The sequence below is a fragment of the Ambystoma mexicanum genome, chromosome 5q (genome assembly GCF_040938575.1).
Source record: "Ambystoma mexicanum isolate Mex_15411 chromosome 5q, UKY_AmexF1_1, whole genome shotgun sequence".
NCBI lineage: Eukaryota > Metazoa > Chordata > Amphibia > Caudata > Ambystomatidae > Ambystoma > Ambystoma mexicanum.
In genome coordinates this window covers 1319461258-1319487399 of record NC_090933.1, presented here as the reverse complement: position 1 = coordinate 1319487399, position 26142 = coordinate 1319461258, and the positions used below count along the sequence as shown (strand labels likewise).

The 26142-nt window shown below is 46.4% G+C and overlaps 1 protein-coding gene across 8 annotated transcripts in view; it reads left to right on the top strand.

Annotated features, from left to right (window-relative positions):
• Positions 1-22898, top strand: part of LOC138498488 (zinc finger protein 182-like) — a 99411-nt gene extending 76513 nt beyond the window's left edge. For all 8 annotated transcript variants that reach the window (XM_069622255.1, XM_069622251.1, XM_069622257.1 and 5 more), the window contains one exon: positions 19552-22898. In XM_069622255.1, the coding sequence (XP_069478356.1) occupies positions 20049-21218 (1170 nt within the window). In that variant the 5' untranslated portion in view covers positions 19552-20048 and the 3' untranslated portion in view covers positions 21219-22898. The remainder of the gene's footprint in view (positions 1-19551) is intronic.
• Positions 22899-26142: the final 3244 nt, after the last annotated feature.

The window sequence follows — 26142 nt, the reverse complement described above, 5'->3', positions numbered from 1 at the left end:
GATCTCTCCTTCTGTCGGGGCATTTTCACTAGGAATGTCATTGCCCTCTCCCTCATATGTGCTACAGTCGTGTTCCTGCATGTCTTCTGTTGTACATGGCTCTGTAATGAATGTGGCTGGGTTCACTGTTTTACATCTGACCATGTGTACATTTGGGCTGGATATGATTATTTCGTAAGCAGTTGCTCTGTGTTGTGAGGGTTGATTTTGATCTTTCAAGGATTGCAAATAATGCGTGTTCTGCATATGGTGTCAATGAGCATCCCATCACAACCGTGGCACTTTTTTCAATAGGGAAAGCCGCTGCAGCGAGGGCCTGTTCGCAAGCGAAGTGTCCCTGCATCACTGGATCCAGTGTTCCGCTGTAGTATGCTAATGGCTTGTGGCCTAGCAATGTTTTTTGTGTCAATACTGCTGTCATGAGTGTTCCATTGCTGTGTGAAAACAAGAAAAATTCCCCTTCATAATCTGGATTTGCAAGGACTGGGGCATCTGCAATGAGGTCTTTTAATCGGGAAAATTGGGCAATCATGTCATGCGTCCATTTTATTGGGGCCCTGCTTTTATGTGCCTCTTTCGGTGCTTGGGGCATTGGTCGTGTGTATGCTGCGTAATCGAGGATCCATGCTCGGCAATAGTTACATATGCCGAGAAATTTCTGCATGTCCTTCACTGTTTGGTATGACAATGTGTCTAATCGCAGCTGCTCTGTCTGGTAGTATTCTTTTTCCATCTTTAGATATTTGCTGGCCGAGGTATACAACGTCTGCGAGGCAGTATTGCAACTTTCCTTTGTCCACCTTGTATCCCTTGGCAGCCAATACGTTAAGCAGAGTTACCAAATCTTTTCTGCACTCTTCTTCTGTCTTGCTGCAGACGAGTAAATCGTCTACGTATTGTATAATGGTGCTTTCTACATCTGTTACCGATATCTTCTCGTAGTACTCTATTGAAAATACTTGGGCTTTCACAATATCCTTATGGGAGTCTGCGGTGTTCATATCTGTTGTTCCCTAATGTGAAGGCTGTAAGGTACTGCGACTCTTGGGCAAGTGGTACAGAGAAGAAGGCATTTTTCAAATCAACTACAGTAAAACAGGTTGTCTCTTTGGTTATACTGCACAATATTGATGCCGGGTTAGGCACTAATGGGAACTCTTTTTGGATGACGTCATTGAGTGGGCGGAGATCTTGGATCATCCTCCACGCCCCTCCTTTTGCTTTTTTGATCGGAAAAATTGCTGTTACATGGGGATGTCGATGGTACTATGATACCTTGGATTAGAAGTGTATTTATTGTTTGTCTGATACCTTCCTCTGCTTTTTTGGATATGGGGTATTTTCACTCTGGGTGGGAGGGCACCTGGTTTTAGTTTTACCTTTATGGGAGTCGCCTCATGTAACAATCCCACATCGTGCGGCACTGTAGTCCAAATTTCAGGTGCTACCTTGGCCATGTCTTCCTCAAATATTGTCAGTGGGGCCTTTATGCTAGCCATAAGTGGGTTGTGCACTTCTCTGTACTGGATCATAATGTCACATGGTATGCTTATTTCCGTTATTATTTCTCCATCCCCCTCGTTGTCAGTGAACGATTCTTCATCAGTTATGTCTTTTAGCATTATGTTGGGCTCTATGCATAGCACAGCTCTCCACTCGCGTCCCTGCGTGTCCAGACCTATGACCACAATGCATCTGTTTGATACTTGAACTGCCTCAATGTCTATAGATATAATTGTGCCTGGCACTACATCGGTTGGTGTGATTGGGCGGAATATGAAGCCTGATGGTATTCTCCACTCTTTTCGCGTTATTTCAGGTACTACTCTGGCTAACACCTGTATTCCATAAACAAACATATCCATGTCAATGGGGATCCCTCGCACTGTAACTTCGTTCATGGTCGTGCTTATCAGGAGTGCTCGTACTGGGCATACCCCCGGCGTCGAGCACACTATCCCTCGTTCGGTGAAAGCTATGGTCATGTTCAATCGGCTGAGTAAATCTCGTCCCAGCAGGTTGATTAGCGCGTCTTCGTAGTACAATAAGGGTGCACGCACTGTTTCCCCCCACTGTTACATCAAGCTCTTTTGTGTAAGGAACTTTTAAAATAGCCCCAGAGAACCCCTGCGTTTCCAAATTCCTGCCAGAGAGCGGAAACCACCCTTCCGTAAGACACAATTTTTCTGCTCCAGAGTCTACCATAAAGATGAACTGTTTCCTATCTCTGCCGCCACTAGTGGTTCCTCATCAAATAGGGTGGTGGGTAGGACTGGACACGCAAGTGCTCCCTGTGGGCTGTCCTAATCTTGGTATCTTTGCTGCCCCGGTGCTAGGGAAACGTTATCACCCACCACTCTCACGCCGTGGATTGGTGCAGGTGCACCGTTTGCAGCTGCTACAAAAGGGTTATTGTTTGTATTCCCTACCGAGTTCTGTCTTGCCATGGGCTGTGGTGCATTGTGCTGTTGTGGTTGTTGCTGCTGCTGCTGTTGTTGTGGGGCTGGCTGTCTCTATTGCATTTGGGGTTCATAACAATACTGATTGCTGTGCCCCCCCCCCCTTTCCCATTGGAGCTCCATAAGGGCTACCCGGGTTCATTGTTCATGGGCTGCTGCCCCTGGAAATACCCTGACGGTCGCATTCTACAGTCCCGTACATAATGTCCCCCACCTCCCGCAATTACAACATGACCCCTGTTGTCCTCCTCTCGGTCCTTGCCCACCATATCCTCTGTTTCCCATTCCTCCGAACCCACCCCTCTGGCCACGGTACCCACCTCTTCCTTGGGACGGTCTGTCCTGCCACTGTGATCCTTGGCATGGCTGCTCCTCTCCGTTCCACTGTCCTTGTCTCCTGCCCACAGCGCCGCTATCCCGACTGGCCTTCCTCACGCGTTTTCCTCTCCCTCATTCTCTGTCTGCGGTTACACTGGCCTTAATGGCAGCGACCTTCACTAACTTTGTCTGCACCAGTTTCGCTTCATCGGCCAACCTCCTTTGTGTAATCTCCTTTTCCTTCTCTTTGATCCTCCTACAATGATGTACAATTATGCTCTGAATTTCAGGCCAACCCTTGCTTTCTATCCCAGCTATTTTGTCCAAGGCCTTCTGCACCTCTTTCGGCAGCCCCTTTTTGATGATAAAATAGAACAAGGCAGTGGATTGATTCCATGCCGTGCCAGTTTCGCTTCGCCCCAGGTCTTGCACCCGCAATATGAATTGCGCAGGATCCTCGTTCTCCTCCATTGTACACTGCATCACTGAATGTAAATCTGGAATGTCTGGAAATGCACGCCGCAATGCGTCCCATACTTGTGCTCGAACATTGTTGAATGGTGATCCATCGGGACGCTCATTGTTACCCCTGGGAACCCTGCTCTTTCCCATATTGTCTGCTTGGTCCCCGATCGCTGATACTAACCAGCTTTTTACATCACCTATCGCTAATGGCACGCCTGCTGTGTTTTTCTCAGATGCATGTATCCATTTACCCGCCCCTCCCGTGAGTGGGGGGAGGGGTTTTAATAGGTTGTTTTTGTCCATTTGGGCCCACGGAATATAGTTTGGCCCACCTGCCCCCTTATGCATCAGTGACATCTGTAAGATCTGTTTCTTTCCTGTTTTGCTGGTTATCCCTTTCTTGGTTTTACTTACCAGTATGTTCCCTGATTGCTGTCTTAATCTGCCCTGCCATAATAGTGGTGCCGGTGTTTCTAGGTAACGGCAGTTTGGCAGTGGGGATCCTACCGCGGCAGTTGCCTCTTCGTATTCATCTAAATCATCCCATACTTCCTCTATTTCTGATTCTAGATCATTGTTGCCCTCCTGCTCCTCCTCGTGCTCGCTGCCCTGTCCTCCTCCATGGCCTTCACTTCGTTGACTCTCTGGGGTAGCTGGACATGTAATCCTCATTGGTTCGTCATTCAACTGAAACAGGAACTGTCCCATCTTCCATTCTTGTTCCCGCCTTTGCTGTGCTGACGTCCCTTGTGATGATATAGATTGTCCTGAGGCTGCTGGGGTTGTGTTGCTTGTTGTCCTTATCGAGGGTGTGAGATCTGCCATTGACAGCGGGGGTACCTCCCCTCCCCCTGGCAGCATTTGTCCTCATGTCGTATAGTGCTCTTAACCATGTTATTTCCATTTGTGCGTGTGCTAGTTGGCGGTCTAAATCGCCTGTTAATTGTGCTAAGTTCACAGGAGGAGCGCTCGTTGGGCCGTACAGGCCTCCTTTGTCATATGGTGGGGGTGCAGGAGCTGTTGCGCTGCACGGAGGAGTGGGGGTGGGTGGTATATACAGGGGCTCGCTAAACCCTACTGCTGGCCTGGTCATTAAGGGATCGATTTCCGTTACCTCACTCTCAGTTGTAGTTGTTGAGCACTCGGCTTTTGGTGTCCAACTTACTACTTCCGGCATTTTCTGTTTTTCTAGCATTCGGCTTGTACCTACCTCAGCCGTGGGGGGGCAATCTCCTCGAATATTTGCCAAAGGTCTAATACTTCCCTTTGGTTCTGCAACTGTTTCCCTTTGTATCGTGCTAGCAAATGTGTTGATACTAGATCAATACTCTTTTATCGAATGACCCTCCCTCTGGCCAAATCGGTATAACACCGTCCCCTTTGATTTCAGTAATCCATTGGTCATGATACTTCTGTATCCTGTCGCTATATAGTGGAAGGTGCTGGCAGATATGTGCTAATGGCGTTACTCCCCCATGGTGATGTTTGTTTGCTTCCTTCCTTTCTTGTATGTTCTGGTACCCTCGAGTCTCCTTCCACCCCTCACTCGATTATGCCGGTCACAATGTGTAAAACACGTTTTTACCAATACTAGCAGTTATTGCATATCACATTCACTGTTCTGCCTGAGGAAAAAGAATATTCTAAAACTACTCCGAGTCTACTCAATATACGAGACCCCTTCTATTTTCTCTTTATATTCTGCACTTGGTCGGGACAAATGCTATGCGGCGCTGCCTTCTACCCTGTTCGGGCTAGGATACCGCTTTTCTTCTCACTTTTTACAAAACCTAATGGCCATATAAAGGATAGATCAGAAAAGCCTCACACAGACCCTATTCTTGACTACCTTCCTCCGTTGCTAATTCCCTCCTTCCCATATTTTCCCCCCTTACCTTCCTTGAAGGTTTCGCAACCGGCACTTCACGTGTTCAGTGAGGTACTCCGAGGGTCACCGCTCAGGTCCGTCCCCCAACCAAGCCGTGGCCCACCTCGGCGAGCAGCTTTTTCGATCGGGTATTCGTCAACCGGGAACCCTTGACCCTTTCTTCGTGGTATGCACAGTCTGGTCAACCGTGGAGGCGATGGTTTTGCTGGGGGCGTCCTGGATCTCGCTGCCGTACGGTGCAGGCCTCGAGGCACCTCTCTAAATCGCGTTGCGGGGGGGGTCACCAAAATGTTAGTGCCTACCCCGTCTTACTACGTGCAGTAAAGAATAAAACAAACAACCAAACCCCTGACGGGGACTGAGGCACAGAGAACCGGCTGCAAGAGTTCAAGGCAGGATTTATTTCTAAGCTCAGAAATATTCCAAAGTACTCTCTGCATCATAATCATCATTATACACTCTTATAGTATTCAAGATAAATCTAACAAAAAACACTGTTGGACCCGATTGGTCAGGCGGTGTGGTGCTGTAGGTGTGGGTGGCATCTCTTCCTCCTGGTTGGTTGATCGGCTGACGAGATGATGGACGTCAGACATCTGTGCTCCACGCGGGTGAAGGTTATGCTGGGGTGAGGCTGTGGCCACCACCTAAGCTAACATGTTGCATTGCATGTTTCTAAATAACAAACTATATAAACGTTTTATGCTTGTTGGTCACATTTCTACACAAATCACACATAGAACCTTATTGTCAGTACACTCGGGTCATTCATGGCTTTAATTGGAGGCCTTGACCTTTATTATGCGTTTATTGAAGGGTTAGGCTGTGTTTTACACAAATCTCAAGCTTGGAATTTTGTTAGTATAAGTAAAACCGAGACCCCTAAGGCTTGACTCTTCTCCCTGATGGCTACGAGATCATTTCCAAGTCATGACGTACCTGTGCTGGCGGTGGGGTTGCTCCTTATCCCTGAGTGGGTTCCTTCCTCCTTCCTACCCACTCAGCTCTACTCTTCCTTTGAGAGCTTGGTTTGCAAGTTGGTCATCTCTCTCTCCCTCCTCCTCCTCTCTGACCATTGCCACGGTCTACGGGCCCCCTGGTGCTACCACCCTGTGCCTCTATGAATGGGCTGATTTCTGCTCCTCTCTCCTGAACCTCCTAAACTCCATTCTTGGGCGACTTCAACATCCACTTGTACTCTGCTATTGCAGTCTCCACTCTCCTTCAACTCGCTCTCCCGCTTCATTTTCTCTTCTGGTCTAAACCACACAGCAGGACACTCTTGGCACCCTCATCCACTCTGACCTTTCCCTCTCTCCCACGCCACTGATCACACCTCTTTCCTTGTCAGACCACTCTCTCCTCCCTTCTTACCTGGGTCCCCTCGGCCCTTTGACCGCACCTCCTCCAGCCCTGCCAATATCATTCACAAACATCTGTCCGATGAAACAAGTGTCAGGTGCTGTCTTCACACCCAACTTCATCCCCCTTTGCCCCCACCCAGACTCTACAGCATCCTCCATCTGGCCATTGCTAACACTCTGGACATTCTTGCCCCATTCATGAGGATCCGCCTGAAACCTGCTTCCCAAGCCCAATACCTGGTATGACTTTGAACTTGGAGCCGTGAAACGCAAGTGCAGAGCTGCGGAACTGAAGTGGCAAACCTCGGGTTCACCCTCTGACAAACTGTCCTGCCGCCTGCTCCAAAGACGATAGACTACCCGTGCCAAGAAAAGGGCCCACATCCAGGCATGGGTATCTGGTGCATCCAACAACACGGCTGAACTCTTTAAAATCTGCAGGGAACTAGCCAAGCCTTCTACAGTCTCCTCCTTCTCTCTTTCGTCCCAAGGCCCTCTGCAATGCACTGGTCACATACTGGACATCCTGAGCACCCTTGCTACTCTCTCCAGCCTCTCACTCACTCACTACTGGTAATTTCCCCTCCTCCCTTGTACACCCACTCCTGAAAAAAGAACTTCAGTAGATCCCTACCTGTCCAGCCAACTAACGCCCATTTCCGTCACCCCTTCCTTGGGGAAACTCCTTGAGAAGCTGGCCTTCCCCTAACTTACCTAACATACTCAACTTGTTGGCGGTCTCCACAACCATCAATCTGGATTCCGAGCTCCCATCTCTGGACACTCTCCTCTGCCTTTGACACAGTCAACCACTCCATCCTCATAAAACTGCTCCATGAAACCCTTCATATCTTGGAGCAGGCACTGGACTGGCTGACCTCCTTCCTAACTGTTCGTCCAAGTTAATCTGGGCACCTTCTCTTCACCTATCTTTCTCCACCTGTGGTGTCCCCAGGGCTCCAATCTCTCCCCCCTGGCTTGTTAACATTTAACTTTCTCAGCTGGCACTCCTCATTTCCTCCTCCCCAGATTCCAGTATTACACAGATGAGACACAATTCTTTTTCCTGCTGACCCCCTTGCAGACTGCCTATCTGCCACCCAGTCCTGGTGCACTCCAACAATCTATGCCTCAATGACAGCAAGACTGGCCATCCTTTATGGGCTCCCCCCTTCATCTGAAGCCGCAAACATTGGAGTTCTCTTTAACTCCTCTTTCCTTCCTCCCGCACATTCAGGACATTGCCAAGAAGTTAAACTTTCAACTCTTCCTTCTCAAAGGAATTCTCCCATTTCTCACTTTCCCACAAATGCTCACTGTTACCAAAGCTCTGGTTCTCTCTAGGCTAGACTAATGCAACAGCCTTCTCTTGAATCTACCCTCATCCTCTCTATGACCCCTGCAGCTAATACAGAATAGGGCAGCAAGATTTATCCTTGGCCTCAAGCCTAGGGACTGCATCGCTCCTTCCCTAAAATCTCTTCACTGGCTATGAGTTGCAGTCCAAATCCCTTTTGTATCATCCAATACGGATTTCTGGGGCCACGCTATCTACAACTTGCTCATACTAAATACTCACCCTCTAGACCTCTACATTCCTCTGGTACCAACTATGTGCGTGTCAATCGTTTTGCTAAACAGAGGGCCGGAGGCAAATATTTCCTCAGTTGGCTCCCTCTTATTTAATAGCCTCCCCCTTCTTCTTGAGCCGCATCTCCTCAAATTCCGGAAGCTCCTCAAGACTTTCCTTTTCACCTCTGCTAATCTCAGTCGCTGTGATTGGGTGTGGAAGGCCAGGGCCCCGAACACCTCCGCCACTGCCTTCGCGCTGCACTTGCCTTGACCTGAACCGCCTTCGCCACTGTAGGCCTGCACTTTTACACCTGCTGCTCACTCCCAAGCACTTCAGCACTTACCGTCCCCCCACCCCCCCCCCCCCCCACTCTACCCCTCTCCTCTGCACTTGCATGCTCTGAATGCTCACATGGCCTAGTAGGTTTGGCTTTATCCTCCAGTGTATTGTTTTCTCCCATGTTCCCTCCCTGTTTCCCTGTGGCCGCTTTGAAACACAATTTACTTCTTGTACAAGCACCTAACAAATGCTCAATAAATAAAAAATAAACCAATGCTGTGCAATAGGGTGTAATATTTATGAATGTTGAGATTCATTGTATTTTTATTTTATTCTTATTACAATACAAATTGTATGTGCTTTTATGACGTATGTCAAAATAAAGCTTTTATGGTGATGATTTAATCAATCTCCTATACTTGCTTTTATTCAGCAGACTCTGGGCTCAGCCATTCATCATAGTAAACCCTCCAATCATACACAAGCCCTCTAGCGTGGAGCCTTTCCCTGTTAAGTTACGTAGACCCAGTGGCCTTTAATTTGAAGAATGTTTTGTAGTGAGTCAAGAATCTTTAAAGCCAACAGATGAGTATATTGTTCCAGTTGTGTGGGAGGTTAGGTGTTCTTTCTCAATCTGATCACACTAATACAGTGGTCTTCAAACCTTTTCATACTTAGCCCCCCCCCCCCCCCCTGCTTTAAGTAAACCTATCATTTCTGGCCCCCCACCTACAAGTTGCCCTCTCCCCTTTGGTGGGGCTTAAAGGATGTCCAGGGGGGCCCATGCTCTTTACAATGTAAGCAAATGTTCTACTGCTTATATTTTCCATTAAAAAGCAGTCACCTTAATCCTTTAAAAAAAAACATCTGGGGCCTTGGCTAGAACTACACCAATCATGATAGGGTGACGACTACCTTCCACCCCTTAATCCCTTTTATGGGTGTGTGCGCGGTATAATTCCTATGCAAGCTTGTCCCCCTTATTCCAATTAAGCTAAGAACCACCACTAGGGTTCCTAAATTCACTGGGATCCCTTAGTTCGGTTGCAGAGGGTCCAGGTGTCGTGGATGCAGTGGTCACTTTCAGTCCCTGGATTGTGTCCCGCTAAGTGGCGGTTCCTAGGACTGATTAACAACATTCACCCAGTAATGGGAAGAGATTGTCAGACATGGGGATGTTACATTTCCGCTTTCTCTCTGCCTCACCTGCCTCACCTTTGCTGATGTCCCCGACTGCTGCGCATATTGGCTACCTGGCCACCCAATGATATTACAGGTTCAGGCTCCTGCATGATCAATTGCCCCTGCACTGCCTCCGGGCTACCCAGCCACTTAAGGGACTGTATCTTCAACCCTGCAATCCCCTGACCCCCTGCACCTATGAGCCATTTCCTGGCAGCACTTACTAGTTACTTGCACTCTCATTCCCTCTTGCCTCCCCCCCCCCCCCCCCCCCAATCTCCCGCCCCCCTCGGCACTTCTCCCGCTCCCTTCCCCCTGCACTTGCACTTTCTGAATGACACGAGGCCTAGTAAGATTGTTGTTTTGTCCTCCCTGCCTTGGCTTTTCGTGCTTGTGTACAGGTGTGTTATAGATGACTTATCATATTAGAAAAGCATGCTCTGCTAATCAATTATGTCAAACTAATTTATACTTTGCGGTTAGGAAAGAGGGTTATCAGATGAGAATCCTGTCCCAGTCCTGAGGACAAAATAGTAAAAAGAAGCCAGTTAACAAGAGAAGTCAATGTTAAAGGACATTTGTACTGCACACTTTCACCACTGTAGTGGTCCCTTGGCGCTCTGGCGGCTCTGAAAGAGGAGGGGAGGATGAGTTAGTGGGAGGAAGCAGGAAAAGTGCAAGAGAACAGTGATGTGCTGTTGGCGGCCTCAGCCCGGTGGGTCCGTTGGCTGGGCCTGTGGGTGTTTGCGGCCGGTAGTCGTCGTGTACTGTTGTGCAAGGCTGTGTGTGTTTTTGTTTTGTTGTTGCCATGTAGTGAAGTTTGTGCGGTAGGTTTTGGTTGTGTTTGGTTTGAGAGGTGTATGCAGAAAGGGAAATTGTTAGTAGGGTTGGCTAGTTTTCATCTCTATCCTGAATTGAAGCGCTCGGCTTGCGTAGTCTCCCCTTTTGCGTCTCTGTCCTGATCTGGGTCTGACTGGCATGCAGGTTCCATACTCCTCTAGTCCCTGCCTCTAATATGATCTCTGATAGCTCCCCTTATCCTCCATTTAGACTCTAGTGGTCCTGCCAATGACTACCTCTCAGGTAGTGGGGGAGATTGCCAGTGTCTCGATAATACCACACCAATGTGGTACCTGGCGGTAAATAAATTAAGGGGCGGGCGAAGTGTTGGTGGGGTTAGTCGACTCAGTCTCCGTGCGTGCCGCCTGTGTTCCTGTCTATCCGATGTCACCCGTCCAGCTGCCGTGGGCTTTACTCTCCCCGGTCAGGGATGTCCATGTCTTTTCGATTTAGTTATCCTTTTTACCAGTTTTGTTTTCCAGGCTGGTGTTGTAGAGCCAGGTTTTTAGTGATTTCCTGAATTTTAGGTGATCTTCAGTGTTTATTTCCTTTGGGATGTTCCAGGTTTTTGCGGCTAAGTGGTAGAAGGAGGTGCCTCCAAGCTTTTTCTTGACGTTTGGTTTTGAGTTCCAGGCGGATTTCGTTGCTCGATCGGAGGGGTCTTGTTGGTTTGTAGACTGTTATTTTCTTCTGTAGGAATTCTGCTCCTTGTCCGCTGAAGTGAAAATAATATATAAAAGGGCATTACCCAAACCAGTTGGGGGGAACACACAGAGTGGAAACTAGTCCCCCTAGGAGGTAGGGAAGACACTGTATGAACAGGATAAAAGAGGAGAGATTTTTAGACCATCAATTCATGACTAGGAAAGCCTGATAAGGGGTCAAGATACCCCAACTCGCGAAAGCCTGAAATTAGAGACTGGGAAGTGTCTACAAGGGACGACAATGTGAGGAACCGCTGCCAGAGAACATTCTAAATATAGGACCACAGAAAGCACGAAAACTAAGAACTGATCTCGGAGACGATTCAAGGAGACTATGTCAAGAAATATCTGTACCACAGAGAAAAGTAAATAGATTATCTGAAGAGAAGACCAGGCAAATATAAGAAACTCTCCTGGTCTATTTAAATTCATTTGATATAGTGGTAGGGTCAGATAGTTAGTTTGGAAGGAGGACACGTTTACATTAGACTTCCTGACAAATGACTAGCACGTTCCTTTAGATGGGTAGAGTATTCCCTCTACAATAGGGAAATATGGGCCTTTTAATTATAATTTCATTAAAAATATTAATGTCCTCAGTGTGTCCGACTCCTTCTTCTGACCCACCACACAACTCAGTAGTTACGGTTATGCTGGGTACCAAGTATAGCGCTAGCAACTCTGTAACATAACCAGTGTATTTATAAAGCTCACGTTCACCCCCGTAGGGGCATCTTGGCGCTAATAGCTGTTTATTGTTACCCAACTTAATGGTACTCCTATCAATCTCGGAAGGAAGAAGGGCTGAGGGAACCTGCTAGGATTCGAACCTGTGACCATGAGGTCAAACAAAGGCCCTGTAGTCGATGCATTAGTCCATTGAGCCACAGACCTGGCTGTTCTGGTTACGTCGAGGTACCATATCTCCCTGTGTAGTTTCATGTAACTGTGTATAGCGGTAGAAAATCGGTAGTTCTCGATATGGTTTATTTGTAATGCGCCTATACACAAGTGTTTTGTGGTGCAACAAGACTGGGGGGTGGGGTGGAAACAAGGGAGACGAAAAGTGATCTTACTAGGCCATGTGACATTGAGATCATGCAAGTGCAGTAACCAGAAGTGCTGGAACAAGGCAGTTGGGCCCGTGACAAGCACAGGGCCGGGGAAGAGAAGGGGGACAAAGCTAAGTGCAATTGAGAGGGAAGGAATGGCCATCCGGTCATGAGCAGGCCGGGGGGGGGGGCGTGGGAGGGAGGGCGTGGTGGTTCTGGGGAGAACATGGGTGGATTGGACCAGGGGGCTGGTGCCCTGTAAGACTCTGAAGGAACCATGCCAGGGCAGAGGGGTAACATTGGCAGGGGAGAGGGAAGGAAAAGAGAAAAGGGAAGGTCTTGAGTCACTGTGGTAGGGGAGTAGGAGAGGGAGGGAAGAAGAAAAGGAGGGTCTTGAGAAGCTTCCGGAACTTAAGGCGATCTGGCTCACAAGGCCATCCCAGCGTAAGCCACCTGTGGAGGAGAGCTCTTTCCCCTTACTCTCTGCTTGGAGAAACATCTGATCTGCGAGAGAGTTGGAGCTCAGTGACCAAAGAGCTCTAGCAGGTAGGTATTTCGGGAGAGAGAGTTGGATGTAGTGGGGTCACATGCCCCAGAAAGCCTTGTGGAACATGCAGAGGGTCTTGAATGTAATCCTTGCAGCATCTGGGAGCCAGTGGAAGTGCTTGGTTTCGCGCAAGAAAAAAAATAGCTTATGCCTGACCCCTCAAGGCCATCCCTTTTCTCGCATCACCCGCCCCCCCCCCCGCCTCTCAGCAATGGCGACCATGACTAGTTAAGGGTGAGAGGTGTCCAAACGTGGGAAGGAGTGTCAAAGCTCCAGCAAGGAAAACTCGTGCAAAATTGTGCAAGTACCTTGCACATAATAGCAATACCTGATAATGATTTGAGTGCCTTCCATTTGAATTGACCGCCTGTTGTCTTTAACTTTCCATTGATACCAATACCTGTAAAAAGAATTGTATTACCCAAAAGCAGTTGGCTTTTCTGTACTTCTCCCGATGCGGTTGGAACACCAAGAATGTCACCCTGCCCTTTTATAGCACGCCCTCCGTCAACGTCTCGTGCAACAATCATCTTTGACTATTCAATAGTTGCACAACTGAACCAAACCTTAAAGGTTTAGCACATCATTAGCAAACTATGGATACCACTTTAATTATTGACTAGCTCTCCTCTAAGAAACATTATTTCTCTTTGTTTACCTAAATTGAACAATCATGTTGTGAAAACTGACCATCTTACTTCCCTTTATTACTAAAGGAGGGGTGACCAGATGATTGCATGTTATGTGTACACCCCTTCTTAGTTTTGGGTATTAGCTGGTGCTAGAAGCCAATGTTTTGCCTTAGAGTATCGTTAAGAGGGAGATCAGATAGGAGTGAAGGACACACCGCTTGTCTGTTTGGCATTTTACTGACTCAATTGACTGCCTATTGCCTGGTCAATCTCTATGGCAATTCCCACTCGCTACCTACCCTTCCCCACCCAAAACACATCCTTCTGAAACCTATTTGAATAAGCTCTGTCTAGCAGCAACATCAAACGTTATGCTGTGTATATAGGGCCTGCCAGTGTTATTTTTTATCTGAGAATGGCTCAATTGCAGCTGTAACACAGCGTGTCAGACAACCGATTAGATATAAATGTCACATTAAAATCTCATTAGTGTCTTCAAATGTGTTCATTGATTTGCAGTGTAGGTCTATTTGTATTTATAAGGTTTATATAGCGCTTTAATCCAAAGTGCTTTACATTATTTCAACATGATTACAAAAAATAATGAAATGGAAGCATATTTACAAACATGAAACAAACCAATGAAGCAATATGTAGAACAATTTACCTAGGTAGTAGAAAGGTGAAGGGAGGGTGTTAGGGAGAATTCTCTGTTTAGGCTGAATTTCCTAACCTAGTGAGTCCCCCAGCAGCTTTGCTGGATTTTTGGGGTTTATTTTTTTTTTTTCTCCTGCCAAGAGTGAGACTCTTTTACCCTCACTCTTGGGCATGCTTTGAGTGTGTTTCTGTGACTTCGGGGGCATTTTCCCCATAGGCTATCCTTGGTTTTTGAATGTGTGTTACACTGCACCCTCAGTGCAGTAACACAGGGGTGTCATAGTGACCCCCAAACATAGACTCCGCACCCTGGGACTGAGTACTGTCTCCCTGGGTCTGTAAAGTCACCATTGACTTTACTAGTCTTGACTTATGAACTAAACCAGTACAAACCATCATACTGTGGAAGTACTGGTAGGGGCAATTAGATTGCCCCTGGGTCTGTTGTCAAGGGGGTATTGTCCCGTCCCCCCTCGCTGAGTTTCTGGCTGGTGGCAGTGGATACCACGGAAATATTCCACCGGAATATTTCCCAATGGGATTTCCCATTGATTTTAATGCACCACTTTTTGGTGCAATGTTAAAGATACCGCTGGTTTATTTATTTAATATAAATTCACCGGTTGGGATTTTTTGCCAGAACTCACCGCCAAAATGGCGTCTGTGTTCACTTCAGTAACCCTGAACCCGAGTCGAGCCTTTGTTCCACTTTTGGCAGGCTTCTGCACAGAAGCCCTCCAAAGTGGTGCCACTATGTCTGGGGCTACAGGATGTGTGGGAGGGGGATTTAGGCACCCTGGACTGAGTTGCCTTGGCAACTCAAGTCGCACTCTTGTGTGATTGGCCCAGTGGTGAGCCCCCCGGCTCACCACTTAGCATGTTTGAGTGACAGCTAGGAATGGTGAATGGGGGTTTGCTGCATAAAAGCAGGGCTTTGGGGACTGAAACTGAAGAAGTCGCCACAGGACCTAAGAAGCCGAAGAGGGAGAAGCTGAGCCGACCTGCAACGACGACACCACCGGTGGAGCCCTGCTGAACCGTCTCACCACTTCCCAACAACAGAGGAGATCTCCAGTCCGGAGAGTCTTCTTCCCTTGACTGGTGGGGACAACCAGTTTCTGCCTCCTTTTCGCCTCCCTGGAGCATCTCGTGGCCGCCTTGCCTGTGCCAAGCACCCCGGCAACCGGGATACCACTTTTTACCTCAACCGCGAAAGAGGGGGTAACATCCTTTTAACCGGAAAACTCCACGGCTGGTTTCTTCCATGGCAGTGCAACGACCTTCAGCTTTCCTCCACGTCGAGATCTTCTCTTCCTCTGGATGACGCCGCGACTTGCACCCACTGCCAGGAACTGCCACCGCTGGAGGATCCTTTCCATTTTAAAGGTATTGTGTTCCGCCCGGCTTCCCTTGACACCGATTGTACGAGGTAGATTTAGCCCTCGGCTCTCGAACCTGGGTAAGCCTGGGACACCCTAACTAAACTTTTCTGAACTTAGCAAAACCTTTCTTACTCACCTGTAAAGACTTTTGAAGACTTTGTGACATTGTGTGATCTTGGGCATATTTCGCCTGGCTCTCCCTAAAGTGGGCCTGGCAACTGAACTTCCTTGCTCCTCAATAGACTGCCTTCCTGAACTTACTGTGAGCCTCTGAAAAGTGTTTTGCCTTGCTACTTTCTTAATTCTGCCTTTTTACCTCCCTTTTAACTAACTTGTTGGAGTGCCATCTAACGTTAAGCGCTCACCTCTGTCTGGAAATAAGTGGTGTTAACTAAGACTTGTCCAACAAATAACTAGGGATGTACATATAGTAATAGTGACTGTGTTTTGAACTTACTTACCTTTTCTGTGCTAGTGTAATTTATGAGTATCTTTTAAATAAATATATACTTTTACACCCAGCTCTGGTCAGTGTTTGCTTTTACTACTGTGCCTCTGTACCTATTATGTATGCTCTGTATACTGCCTAACTTCTTGAGAGAAGTCTGACTGCTCAGCCACAGCTACCAGGTACATCTGGGTGGTACAGACTGCTACCAAGTGGGTTTACTGCCAAACACCTGTAGTCTGAAATCTTTTGCAGTGGTCCCAGAGGGAACTGCACAGGTTTCTGCCTAACAGAGGGGTGAGGAGTAAGGGAAGAGAAGAGGGAGTCAATATGGGGAATATAGATGAAGTTTCAAGTGGATAGGAGGAGGCATAGGAGGGAAAGGAGAGGGTAGGAGGGAGAATAGGATGTAAGCGAGAAGTTGAAGGTCAGGGCGGGGGATGAAGAAGAGATTTCATGGTGGTGCGGATTTCAGCATGCCAAGAGATTTCATTGTGCCAACTGTTTAGCATAAACAGTTGGCACAATAATGCACACATAGGTTCCCGTGGTATTTGAATGATATGGATTGTTGAGATTTTGTTTGTTTACATTGTTTTGTTGTAAAATAAAAAAATGTAATTTTGTAATGGAGGTTTGCTGACATGTTAGGCATTGTTTGATTAGCCTTAAGTTTGTGTGTTTTTGAGAAAGTTAGGGTTGCTCTAGCTCATCCTAGAATGATGGATTAAAGGAGGCTTTCGGGCCCTCTCTATTAAAGAAAGATCATTGAATCATTCAATAAAAAATGCAGGCGTCTTGACTTTGCGTTTTACAAGTGGTTGGTGGACCTATGGCGTCGAGGTACTTCGATCTTTGTTCTGAGTTTACCTTTTCTAGTGCGTATCAATTAAAATGGATGATTTTATAATGTGGATTTTTACGTTATAGGAAATGTGTATTCATTATCTTGCGTACTTCTAATGTAAACACACAACAGTAATAGATTGTAAGTAATAACCAGACAATTTGGGCTTAGCTAACAATTACCCAACGGAGAAAGATTTACTTATAACAAATTTATGGAGTCCATTTGCATAGAATACATTAATTTGGAGACCAACAATAATGTGAGTTGCTTCACAGATGTCACCCCAGTTTGGTTTTTAGTTTCTCAAGTAACGTTGGTGCTCGCTACTTAATCTAGACCATGATAGCTTTGCATATACACCGTCTTAGACTATATGCTTGCCAAAATGGCATCTCATGTGAGCCTACACAGACTCCCAAACCTTCCAATACTACCCTGCCGGGCGTATGTCAGAAAGGCAAGTGGACATGGATCATCTGGTCTGTAGAGGTGTATGCCTCGTTCCTCATGCATGCAGAGTAGAAGGGCTGTGGAAGGCAACAGCACAATACAACACCTGTGAGGCTGTGGAAAGAATGAATGAGCAATCCATATCTAGGCTTTCCAGAGATCTCCCACCAACCCGTTGCTCAGGCTTCCTGCAGGATTGCCCCTACCATGGTGGGATGGTCCATTGGGCAGACGTCCTGGGAAAAGGAAGCATTGACAGTAATAGCCAGGCACTAGAGTACAGAGAGAGATGGGCATGGCTGAAGGCAGCAGCAAGGTGCGGTTTAATAGACCAAGCACTGGCAGGCAAAGTCATTCACAGTATCACAGCAGGCTGATGCGAAAACAATGATGCAGGGAGGCAGAGGGCCTGGGCCATGCACAGCCTTTACTCCTGCTAGAATTACATTGCCAACTTGTGGTAGTGTTCAGCTGTAGGTTCCTGACAGCCCAGCTGAGAGCAGTTCACCAACTTGTGAAACAATGCAAGGATCTGGGAAAACCTGTGCATTACGTTTGTGGTAGAGGAAGATGATAAAGATATGTCTCATGAATGGATCAATGGTCTTTGCTATGTTGGGAGGGGACTGGGTCAAGGGCAGGACTCTGGCTCATTCTGCTTATTAGTAAAGAACCTGAATGATGGAGTTTTTAATTAGTTTTCACTAGGCGAGTTCAGCAGCACGCATGTAGAGACTAGGATTGGGGGTGTTGAGGTACAGCAGGGCATTCTACTTTTTTATTGCAATCTCTTATTATAGTACATTGTGGCCAGATAAATGGATCAACATTCGGGGAGTGCAGAAATTGGATTTAAAGGGGACTCGAGATTGATATGTGCCACACAAGGATATGTTTAGGCCAAGATTGATGAATATTGTCGGTCTTGACAGCCTAAAAAGAGGTATTGCTTCAGGAGGGTGGTTAAGCTCACACAGCCTAAGGTGGTGGCTACGCAGATGATGCACCTGAGAACAGATGAGGGGGAGCTTGTCTTGGAAGGATTATCCACTCCGAGCATAGAGCACTCCCAAAAAATGATTTCATTGTGTCACCTCAAACTGGTGTTTGTCCCCATACTGGAATGATCAAAGGTTCTCGCATATACTGTGGTGATAGCTACCTACACTAGACCCACAATAAATGTCGGTCTGGCAGAGAAACAGGTGGACAGTTGGGGTGACTATGCATACTATTAACATGTACGTACATCTTATTCCAGGGTCGCTGCCATATGGGTTGCAAGAGATGCAGGCTTTGGAATTCTCGTCCCTTTCAGGTCATGGATCTGTGGGATTATGTTGAGCAGATTCCCCTGGAGTAGGTTGAGTAGAATCTCCACATTAGATCAACGGGAATCATGTGTGTAATCACTAAATGGTGGCATCAATTTGTGGATATCAATGGTGATGGGCAACATCCCCATTAGTTACCGGGATGTGATGAAAGCAGTTTTTGATCCCAGCACAGGGCGTACAAGGGCACGCTGAGATTGAACCTAAGGTGCAAGGATCAGAATCCACAAAAAGGGGTGTGGGTCAGGTATGGGGAGCCTGGTAAGTAACAGACACATAAACACCCAGTCCTTAACAGTAAAACAGAGTGTGTACCACCTCCTGAAAACGACACTGGTATTTTGTACAGGGAAACGGAAGTGGGATCCCTCTGGCCAGTTAAATTTAGTACTTGGCAAGGGGGCATTTATATAAACGATTAGGAAGGCAAATGGGGTGATGGTGTGGAGTTCAGAGTCTTTCATACACTTTTTATTCTTTTGATCTCTGACACAAACTCCAAATCCATCCCTCCTCTCCAGTTTATCTAGGTTTAAAGTCAATGTTTTGAATGTAGTGGCAGCATGGCATGTGCCATTCTCACCATGGGAAGAGATTGGCGCTTTCCTTTTCAAAATCACAATTCTGTCCTTGTTTCCTCGATAGTGCTGTTTGTTGGGTTATATTATTCATGTTTGGGGCCAATACACAAGTCATCAGTGATTACATAATGGACTGGTCAAGCAGGCGTCCGATTGGTGGCAAACGCCTGCTTTTTATCATTTGTGTATGGAAAATGGGAGCTTCCATGTGCTAATTTGGTCATTTCTGAATAAAGATATAAAATATGCATTTAGTTTGTTCACCAAGCCTGTGTTTTTTTCCCTAGCGTTTTGGATGCAAAACATTTCTAAATAAAAATGAATCGTATTATTCCTGCTGCATGTTACCTCTGTTCCACTAAATGTTCCCATTGGAGCACCACTTCTGCCACCCATTAGGGTGCCTTTTCCCCAATAGATTGCACTTCAAAGTCAAATAAGTTACTACGTAACATCACTACTACTGGGTAGAGTCTTATTAAATATGCTGCCTGCGATTGTGAACGTATTGAAACTAATAATGTGCTTCTCCTTTTACGTTAATAGGTGACAGCCCCAGAAATGCAAAAAAAGTGATTGTTCGATTCTCTGGACTATTGCGGTGAAAAGCCTCGTTCTTGGAATATGCAATTTTCAAGCATCTTAGAAGTGCGCACATTTGGGGTGAAGTTGACTTTTCAGAGTAAATAGGGACTGGGCCTGCGAAGCCTGTTGATACATGATGGCTTCCATCCATGCAACCCCTTTGTGGTAACGTCCAGTAACCAAGCCTGTTCATTCTGTAAATCCTGGGGGAGAAGTATATCTAGCATGAAAATGACTGTGTGATGTGCACTAAGAAAAGTATTTTTCATTTGAGCTCTGAATTTGGAAAAGGTTAATTGAAAAGGCTCCTCTTAAGAGAAGGCACCTGACAAAATAAACTGGCAAGACACGTTATACGTGCACAAAATGTGGGAACAATTGCCATCTCAAGAACATACTTACTGCCCACAAGGCTTTTCACCTATGTCCTCATCAGTACACTGAATTTGATAACTATCATGCAAATGGACGTCATTATCGGCCACCAGCAAACGAATAATGGTGAGAAACCTTATGAGTGCATTCAATGTCAGGAAGGGTTTGCTACAAAGCGAGAGCTTACTATCCACCAGATAACACATACAGGTGAGAAGCCTTATGAGTGCACTGAATGTGGGAAAGGGTTTGCTACAAAGCCAGTGCTTACTATCCACCAGAGAACACATACAGGTGAGAAACCTTATGAGTGCACTGAATGTGGGAAAGGGTTTGCTGAAAACAGATATCTTACTATCCACCAGAAAACACATACAGGTGAGAAGCCTTATGAGTGCACTGAATGTGGGAAAGGGTTTGCTACAAAGCAAGTGCTTACTATCCATCAGAGAACACATACAGGTGAGAAGCCTTATGAGTGCACTGAATGTGGGAAAGGGTTTGCTACAAAGCCAGTGCTTACTATCCACCAGAGAACACATACAGGTGAGAAACCTTATGAGTGCACTGAATGTGGGAAAGGGTTTGCTGAAAACAGATATCTTACTATCCACCAGAAAACACATACAGGTGAGAAGCCTTATGAGTGCACTGAATGTGGGAAAGGGTTTGCTACAAAGCCAGTGCTTACTATCCACCAGAAAACACATACAGGTGAGAAGCCTTATGAGTGCACTGAATGTGGACGTGGGTTTGCTCAGAGGGGACACCTTACTATCCACCAGAGAACACATACAGGTGAGAAGCCTTATGAGTGCACTGAATGTGGACGTGGGTTTGCTCAGAGGAGAGATCTTACTATCCACCAGAGAACACATACAGGTGAGAAGCCTTATGAGTGCACTGAATGTGGACGTGGGTTTGCTCAGAGGAGAGATCTTACTATCCACCAGAGAACACATACAGGTGAGAAGCCTTATGAGTGCATTGAATGTGGGAAAGGATTTGCTCAGAAAGGAAATCTTATTAATCACCAGAGAACACATACAGGTGAAAAGCCTTACGAGTGCATTGAATGTGGGAAAGGGTTTGCTCGGAGGCGACCCCTTACTATCCACCAGAGAACACATACAGGTGAAAAGCCTTATGAGTGCATTGAATGTGGGAAAGGATTTGCTCAGAAAGGACACCTTATTAGCCACCAGAGAACACATACAGGTGAAAAGCCTTATGAGTGCACTGAATGCGGGTAAGGGTTTGCTTCAAAGGGAGTTCTTAGTAAGCACCAGAGAACACACACAGGTGGGAAACCTTAAGAATGCATTGAGTGGGAAAGGGTTTGCTTGGAAGGGACATCTTATTAGCCACCAACACATGCAGGTATAAAAAAAAAAATGCAGAACTGCGTTGTGTAGGAACTGGCTTAGTCATAAGGTACGTCTTAAATTGTCAAATTTTTATACTCCCTTTTTGCAGCGATTCTTAATGGCCCCTCTTCAACTTTTTTCTTTCATGCGAATGCTTGGTAACTCTGCTGTGTAGTAGAATAGGGCCTCATTACGAGGTTGGCGGTAGCCGTCCCTGTATGGCATGCATGGCTACCGCCACCCGTGAATGGGCAATTACCGGCCCATTACGCGTTGAATGGGCCGGTAATTGCCCATTCACGGGTGGCGGTGGGCAGAATGGAGATGGGGTGTATGGATGCGCCGTTCACACCGTACTGCTAAAGTTATGAGGCCCATAATGGGGGTGTCTCTAACACATAAAATGATGTGCTTACCAATACATACTAATGACTATGAATGGAACTGGATATCTGGTCACTGGCATGCTCCCGTTTAGTCATGAATGAGGAAAAAGGAACGGAGGTCATGGGAGAGTGGCTCCACTACTTACAATGGCCTCCATGTCTTTTCTGGTGCAAAAAGCATAGAGCTGTGCCGAGCTCCCTGACGGCAGAAATGTTTCTAGAGAACAGCTGCACTGGGATATGGATATCATAAATGAGTAAACTGTGGCAGGAAGGTATCCATTAGAAAAGCCTCTACTGGTAATTAATTTGTCCACCCCCATAAAGTATTTTTACTTTCAACATCAACACACAGGGATTAAAATACTGCAAATTTCAATTATTTGGAGCCCTCCTGAATAATAAAAATGGAGAAGGCTATATTCTCACATGGCAATTAGACTAAGCTTGGCACAACACATGAGCAAAGACTGTTTTGCAAAGGGAAAACATGGATAATGCCTCATAAAACTGGAATCTCCAATATTACGCTAGAAGTCAGCTTCCAAGAAATGCATGCCTCACCAGGAGTGCCATCCTCGCTGAATGCTGCAGTGTTTCCACTTTGTGTAGTGTGTTCTACAGCTCTAGTTTCCTTTTCTCCCCAATATCCCCTCTAGTGTATTACACTATTGCCTATCTCTGTCGGAGATTTAGGATTAGTAGATGGTTCCCTAGCCTGGGATCGACATATGGAGGTGCAATTACACAAGGGAGGGTGCATGCCCACTATTAAAGCACTAACTTAAAAGAAATTGGTTTGATGAGCAGGGCACAGAGAAGATGTCAAATTATGTGGACATGTATTTTAGAAAAGTGTCATTCTGTGAATAGAGTAGAAAGGGCAAATGGAATAGAAATATGCACTGTGTTGTGAGACAATAAAAGTCGTGCAAATTTGGAAATGAAATGGTGCCTTTCTGTCTGAAATGAGAGTTGTGGGTGTAATATCACAGCTGTTCTCTAAATTCCAAGAAGGAATAGTGTTTATAAAATAAAGCTGGTCTTGGATAAACTGACATGTCTAATGTAAAAGTCTCCCACTGGGATTCATACACTGAGTGAAATGCTGATGAAATGAATATTGAGCTTCAGCCAATATGTCACTGTTCACATTAAAAATAAATTGTTAGGAACTCCATTTGTGTTTAAATCTCTTTCCCTGACTCTGTGTAAACTGCGTCCTGAAACAGAGGCGATTCATTTGTTTTAATTAGTGGGACCACCTCTATTCCAGATTTATGCTGGAATGTATTTATTTTTGAATTTGGAGTGCGCTACAGCCCACAGGCATTGAGGCGCTATAAGGACTTCTAAGAGAGCTTGCTTGAGGGTTACAGGAGTGCGGCCCATGGAGAAATGCGTAATACAATTTGCTTGGTTACAGGCTAATAAGTTACTTTACAGAACAAACAGTAAATGAGCGACAGGAAGAACACAGATCGAAAAATGCATAGCATGATGGGATGGGCCATTCAGACAAATAGCCTGGTTTTGAAGCTGCATGAGAATCAATCATCCTGATTAGGGCTGGGAGGGTGTTCCAAAATGTTGCGGCCATGGTTGGGAAACTGGTACCCCCAGCACGTGCTCTACGTGGGAGGTGCAGTGATACGATTGGCATAGGCAGACCTAGATGGTCTGGAGGCGCTCTGTTTGGTGATCCTGTGTGCTAAGTAGGGGGGTGCCGGCCATGAAGACATGTGTGAGGGCCAGTGTTTTGAAGACAATCCTTTCCTTGACAGTTAGCCAGTGTACCTGCCTCCTGACCCCAGAAATGTGGTCCCTGCGTGAGATGCCTGTTGCGGCCCTTAAGGCATTGTTCTGAGCTATTTGGAGTTTAGCCTGATTCTTCTGGGATGTCCAAACAAAGAGGGCATTGCAATAGTCCAGCCTTGAACCAAAGATGGCCCTTGCGATGGTGATGCAGTTCTGTTGGGAGAGGAAGGGCCTTATTGCATTGGTCAGTTTAGAGTGATAGGCTGCGGAGGATGCAATGGCATTGACCTGCCTATCCATGGTAAGGCTAGGTTTGAGATACATGCCCACAGTCTTGATTACTAGAGACACTGTGATGTGATTGTTGTCTTAAACTTTCTTGTCATTACCATGGAGGGAGTGGGTAGTGACAGAGGAGGTGGGGTAAGGGGGTGGGAAAGAGGTGATCATGTAGGGAGCTGGTCATGACTGAGGAGGTGGGGTAACGTGAAGGAGGTGGTAATGGTTTCAGTGGATGGGCGGGAAAGAGGTGATCATGGTGGGAGGTGGTGGTCGTGTTCAAATCTGCAGAGTGTGCCCTTCCACACCTTACCCTTCATCAGCATTAAAGAAAAAAGGGAGGAAATTAAGATAAGTGTTTACACAATTTTGAATCAATCCATTGATTTGTAATCAATCTAGTGAATTAAACCCACATTCTACATTTCCTGTTTTTGTATAAACATTTGCTAGCATGACCTGCCACTTTTCTTACAAGAGATGGATGAACTTTCTTTTGCATAGAATTGTGAAAACTGAGGAGTATACTGCGATACAAGTTAGCATAGCTCTCAACCATTTGTGTTGCAAAGGCGGGTGAAATCACCCGATTTTGTTTTTGGTGGGGTGAGACGCCCATTGGAATTAATGGGTGTGCGAGAGGCTTGGCGGTTGAGTTGGCCCTTTACAAGTTGGGTGATACCTGCCAAAAGTGTGCGAGTTGAGAGCTGAGTTAGACAGGATTTTGGCTGTAGACTTTTGTTATAACACCAACTGGGTTAAGGAAAGGCCTCGCTGTCCCTGCAATAGCAGAGTTTCCCCACCTAAACTCAAAACGAAGGATCTGTCGGTGTCAGAAGTCCAAAACAAAACCATCCTGTGTGGAAGTACTATTCCGACCCCTGCATTCTAAGGTGAAAAAGATGAATTCTGAGGTGAAAAGGCGAATGTGCCTCATTATGACTCTGGCGGTAGCCGGCTGCCGCCATTTTTTTCCGCCCGGGGGAAAAAAAAATATTCCCCATTAGCATCGAGTCCCATAGGACTCAATGGGGATGACGGTAGCACCAGCACCATTAATAACAGTGCCAGTGCTACCATCAAGGTCTGTGAGCGGTTGCTGGTACCCCCGCCAGGTCAGCCCTGGCGGGCAGAAAGGCACCCGCTTGCAGAACCTGTAGTATGGCGGTACGGTAGCAACAGTGCCAGTAGCTTACCAGCACTGTTGTTACCGTACTGCCATACTTGGAATGAGGCCCAATGTCTTTGGCCTTGAGTGTTGTATAAATGTTAAAAATAAAGGAAAAATGTATAACGCCCACAAAAAAGTATGGGAATCCTTGCTCCAGAGGGTTCTTCCATGGTGTTTAACGGCCCACCAGCCTGAGCTTTGTAGGCCGGAACTGTGGGCCGAACGGGGTACGCATAGCTTTTTTTTGCTTTTGCATGACGGGAGATACACTCTGCGTAAGCACATCTCCTGAAGAAAACAAAAAAGACATAAAAATGGCGGCCACCCTTAAAATGGAAGAGGGACTAAGTCCCTTTTCAGATGATGGCGGCCATTGAAAATGTGTTAAAAAATGGCTAACATAATCCGAAAAGGGACCAAGGCCTTTTTTTTTTTTAAATGGCGGCGGGCAGTGAAGGCAGAATCTCGCCCGGGAAAGGTGGATTCTGATTGGTGAGACCGTCTTTCGTGGGTGCAAAGAACAGTTCTTTGCGTTCCCTTGGGTCATCAACAAAAGTTCTCTTCAAACTGGTTGTCTTCCTTTTCATGTGTGATTCGGATACCTGGTATACTCTCCTGCCAGGGCTTTTCATATTTGAACTCCTGCCCACACTCCCACCTTTTGATGGTTCCGCGTTTTAGCCTCCTTGGCGAATATAATTGGTTTCTTATATATGGTCTTTGTCTCATATGCTTGCAGCATGCATTGACAAACTTGAAAGTCTCTCCTCTTAGAAAACTGCCTCTTCAGTCTTTCTCTGGTTTTAGAAACCGTTCCTTTTCTCTTTCTTGGTTTTGCTATCAGTAATTTAAGTTTGGTGCAGCTGCCAATACATCCCGGTTTTCTGTTCCTTTATGGGTGCACTGTTCTTGATGGCATCTCGTTTCTTCTACGGTCCCCCTGTTGTTCTCCTGTTGCTTTCTGCTTGAAACTGTTTCTCCACTGTTCTCATGCTTCCTGAAGCTTCTGCTGTGCTTGTCTGCTTCACATGGGATTCCGGTGATCAAAGCGATGTGCTCCAACACCAGCAAGTACCCAGGAGCCCTGCACTGGCTTTTGGTGTTCTTGCTGTGTGTCATCCACTTACAGCAGCCTTCTCCCTTCAGGTTCCTAAACCGGTTAGCTTCATCAACTTCCTTCCAGGTCTCTTTGCACAGAGACATGTGACTCTCTCCT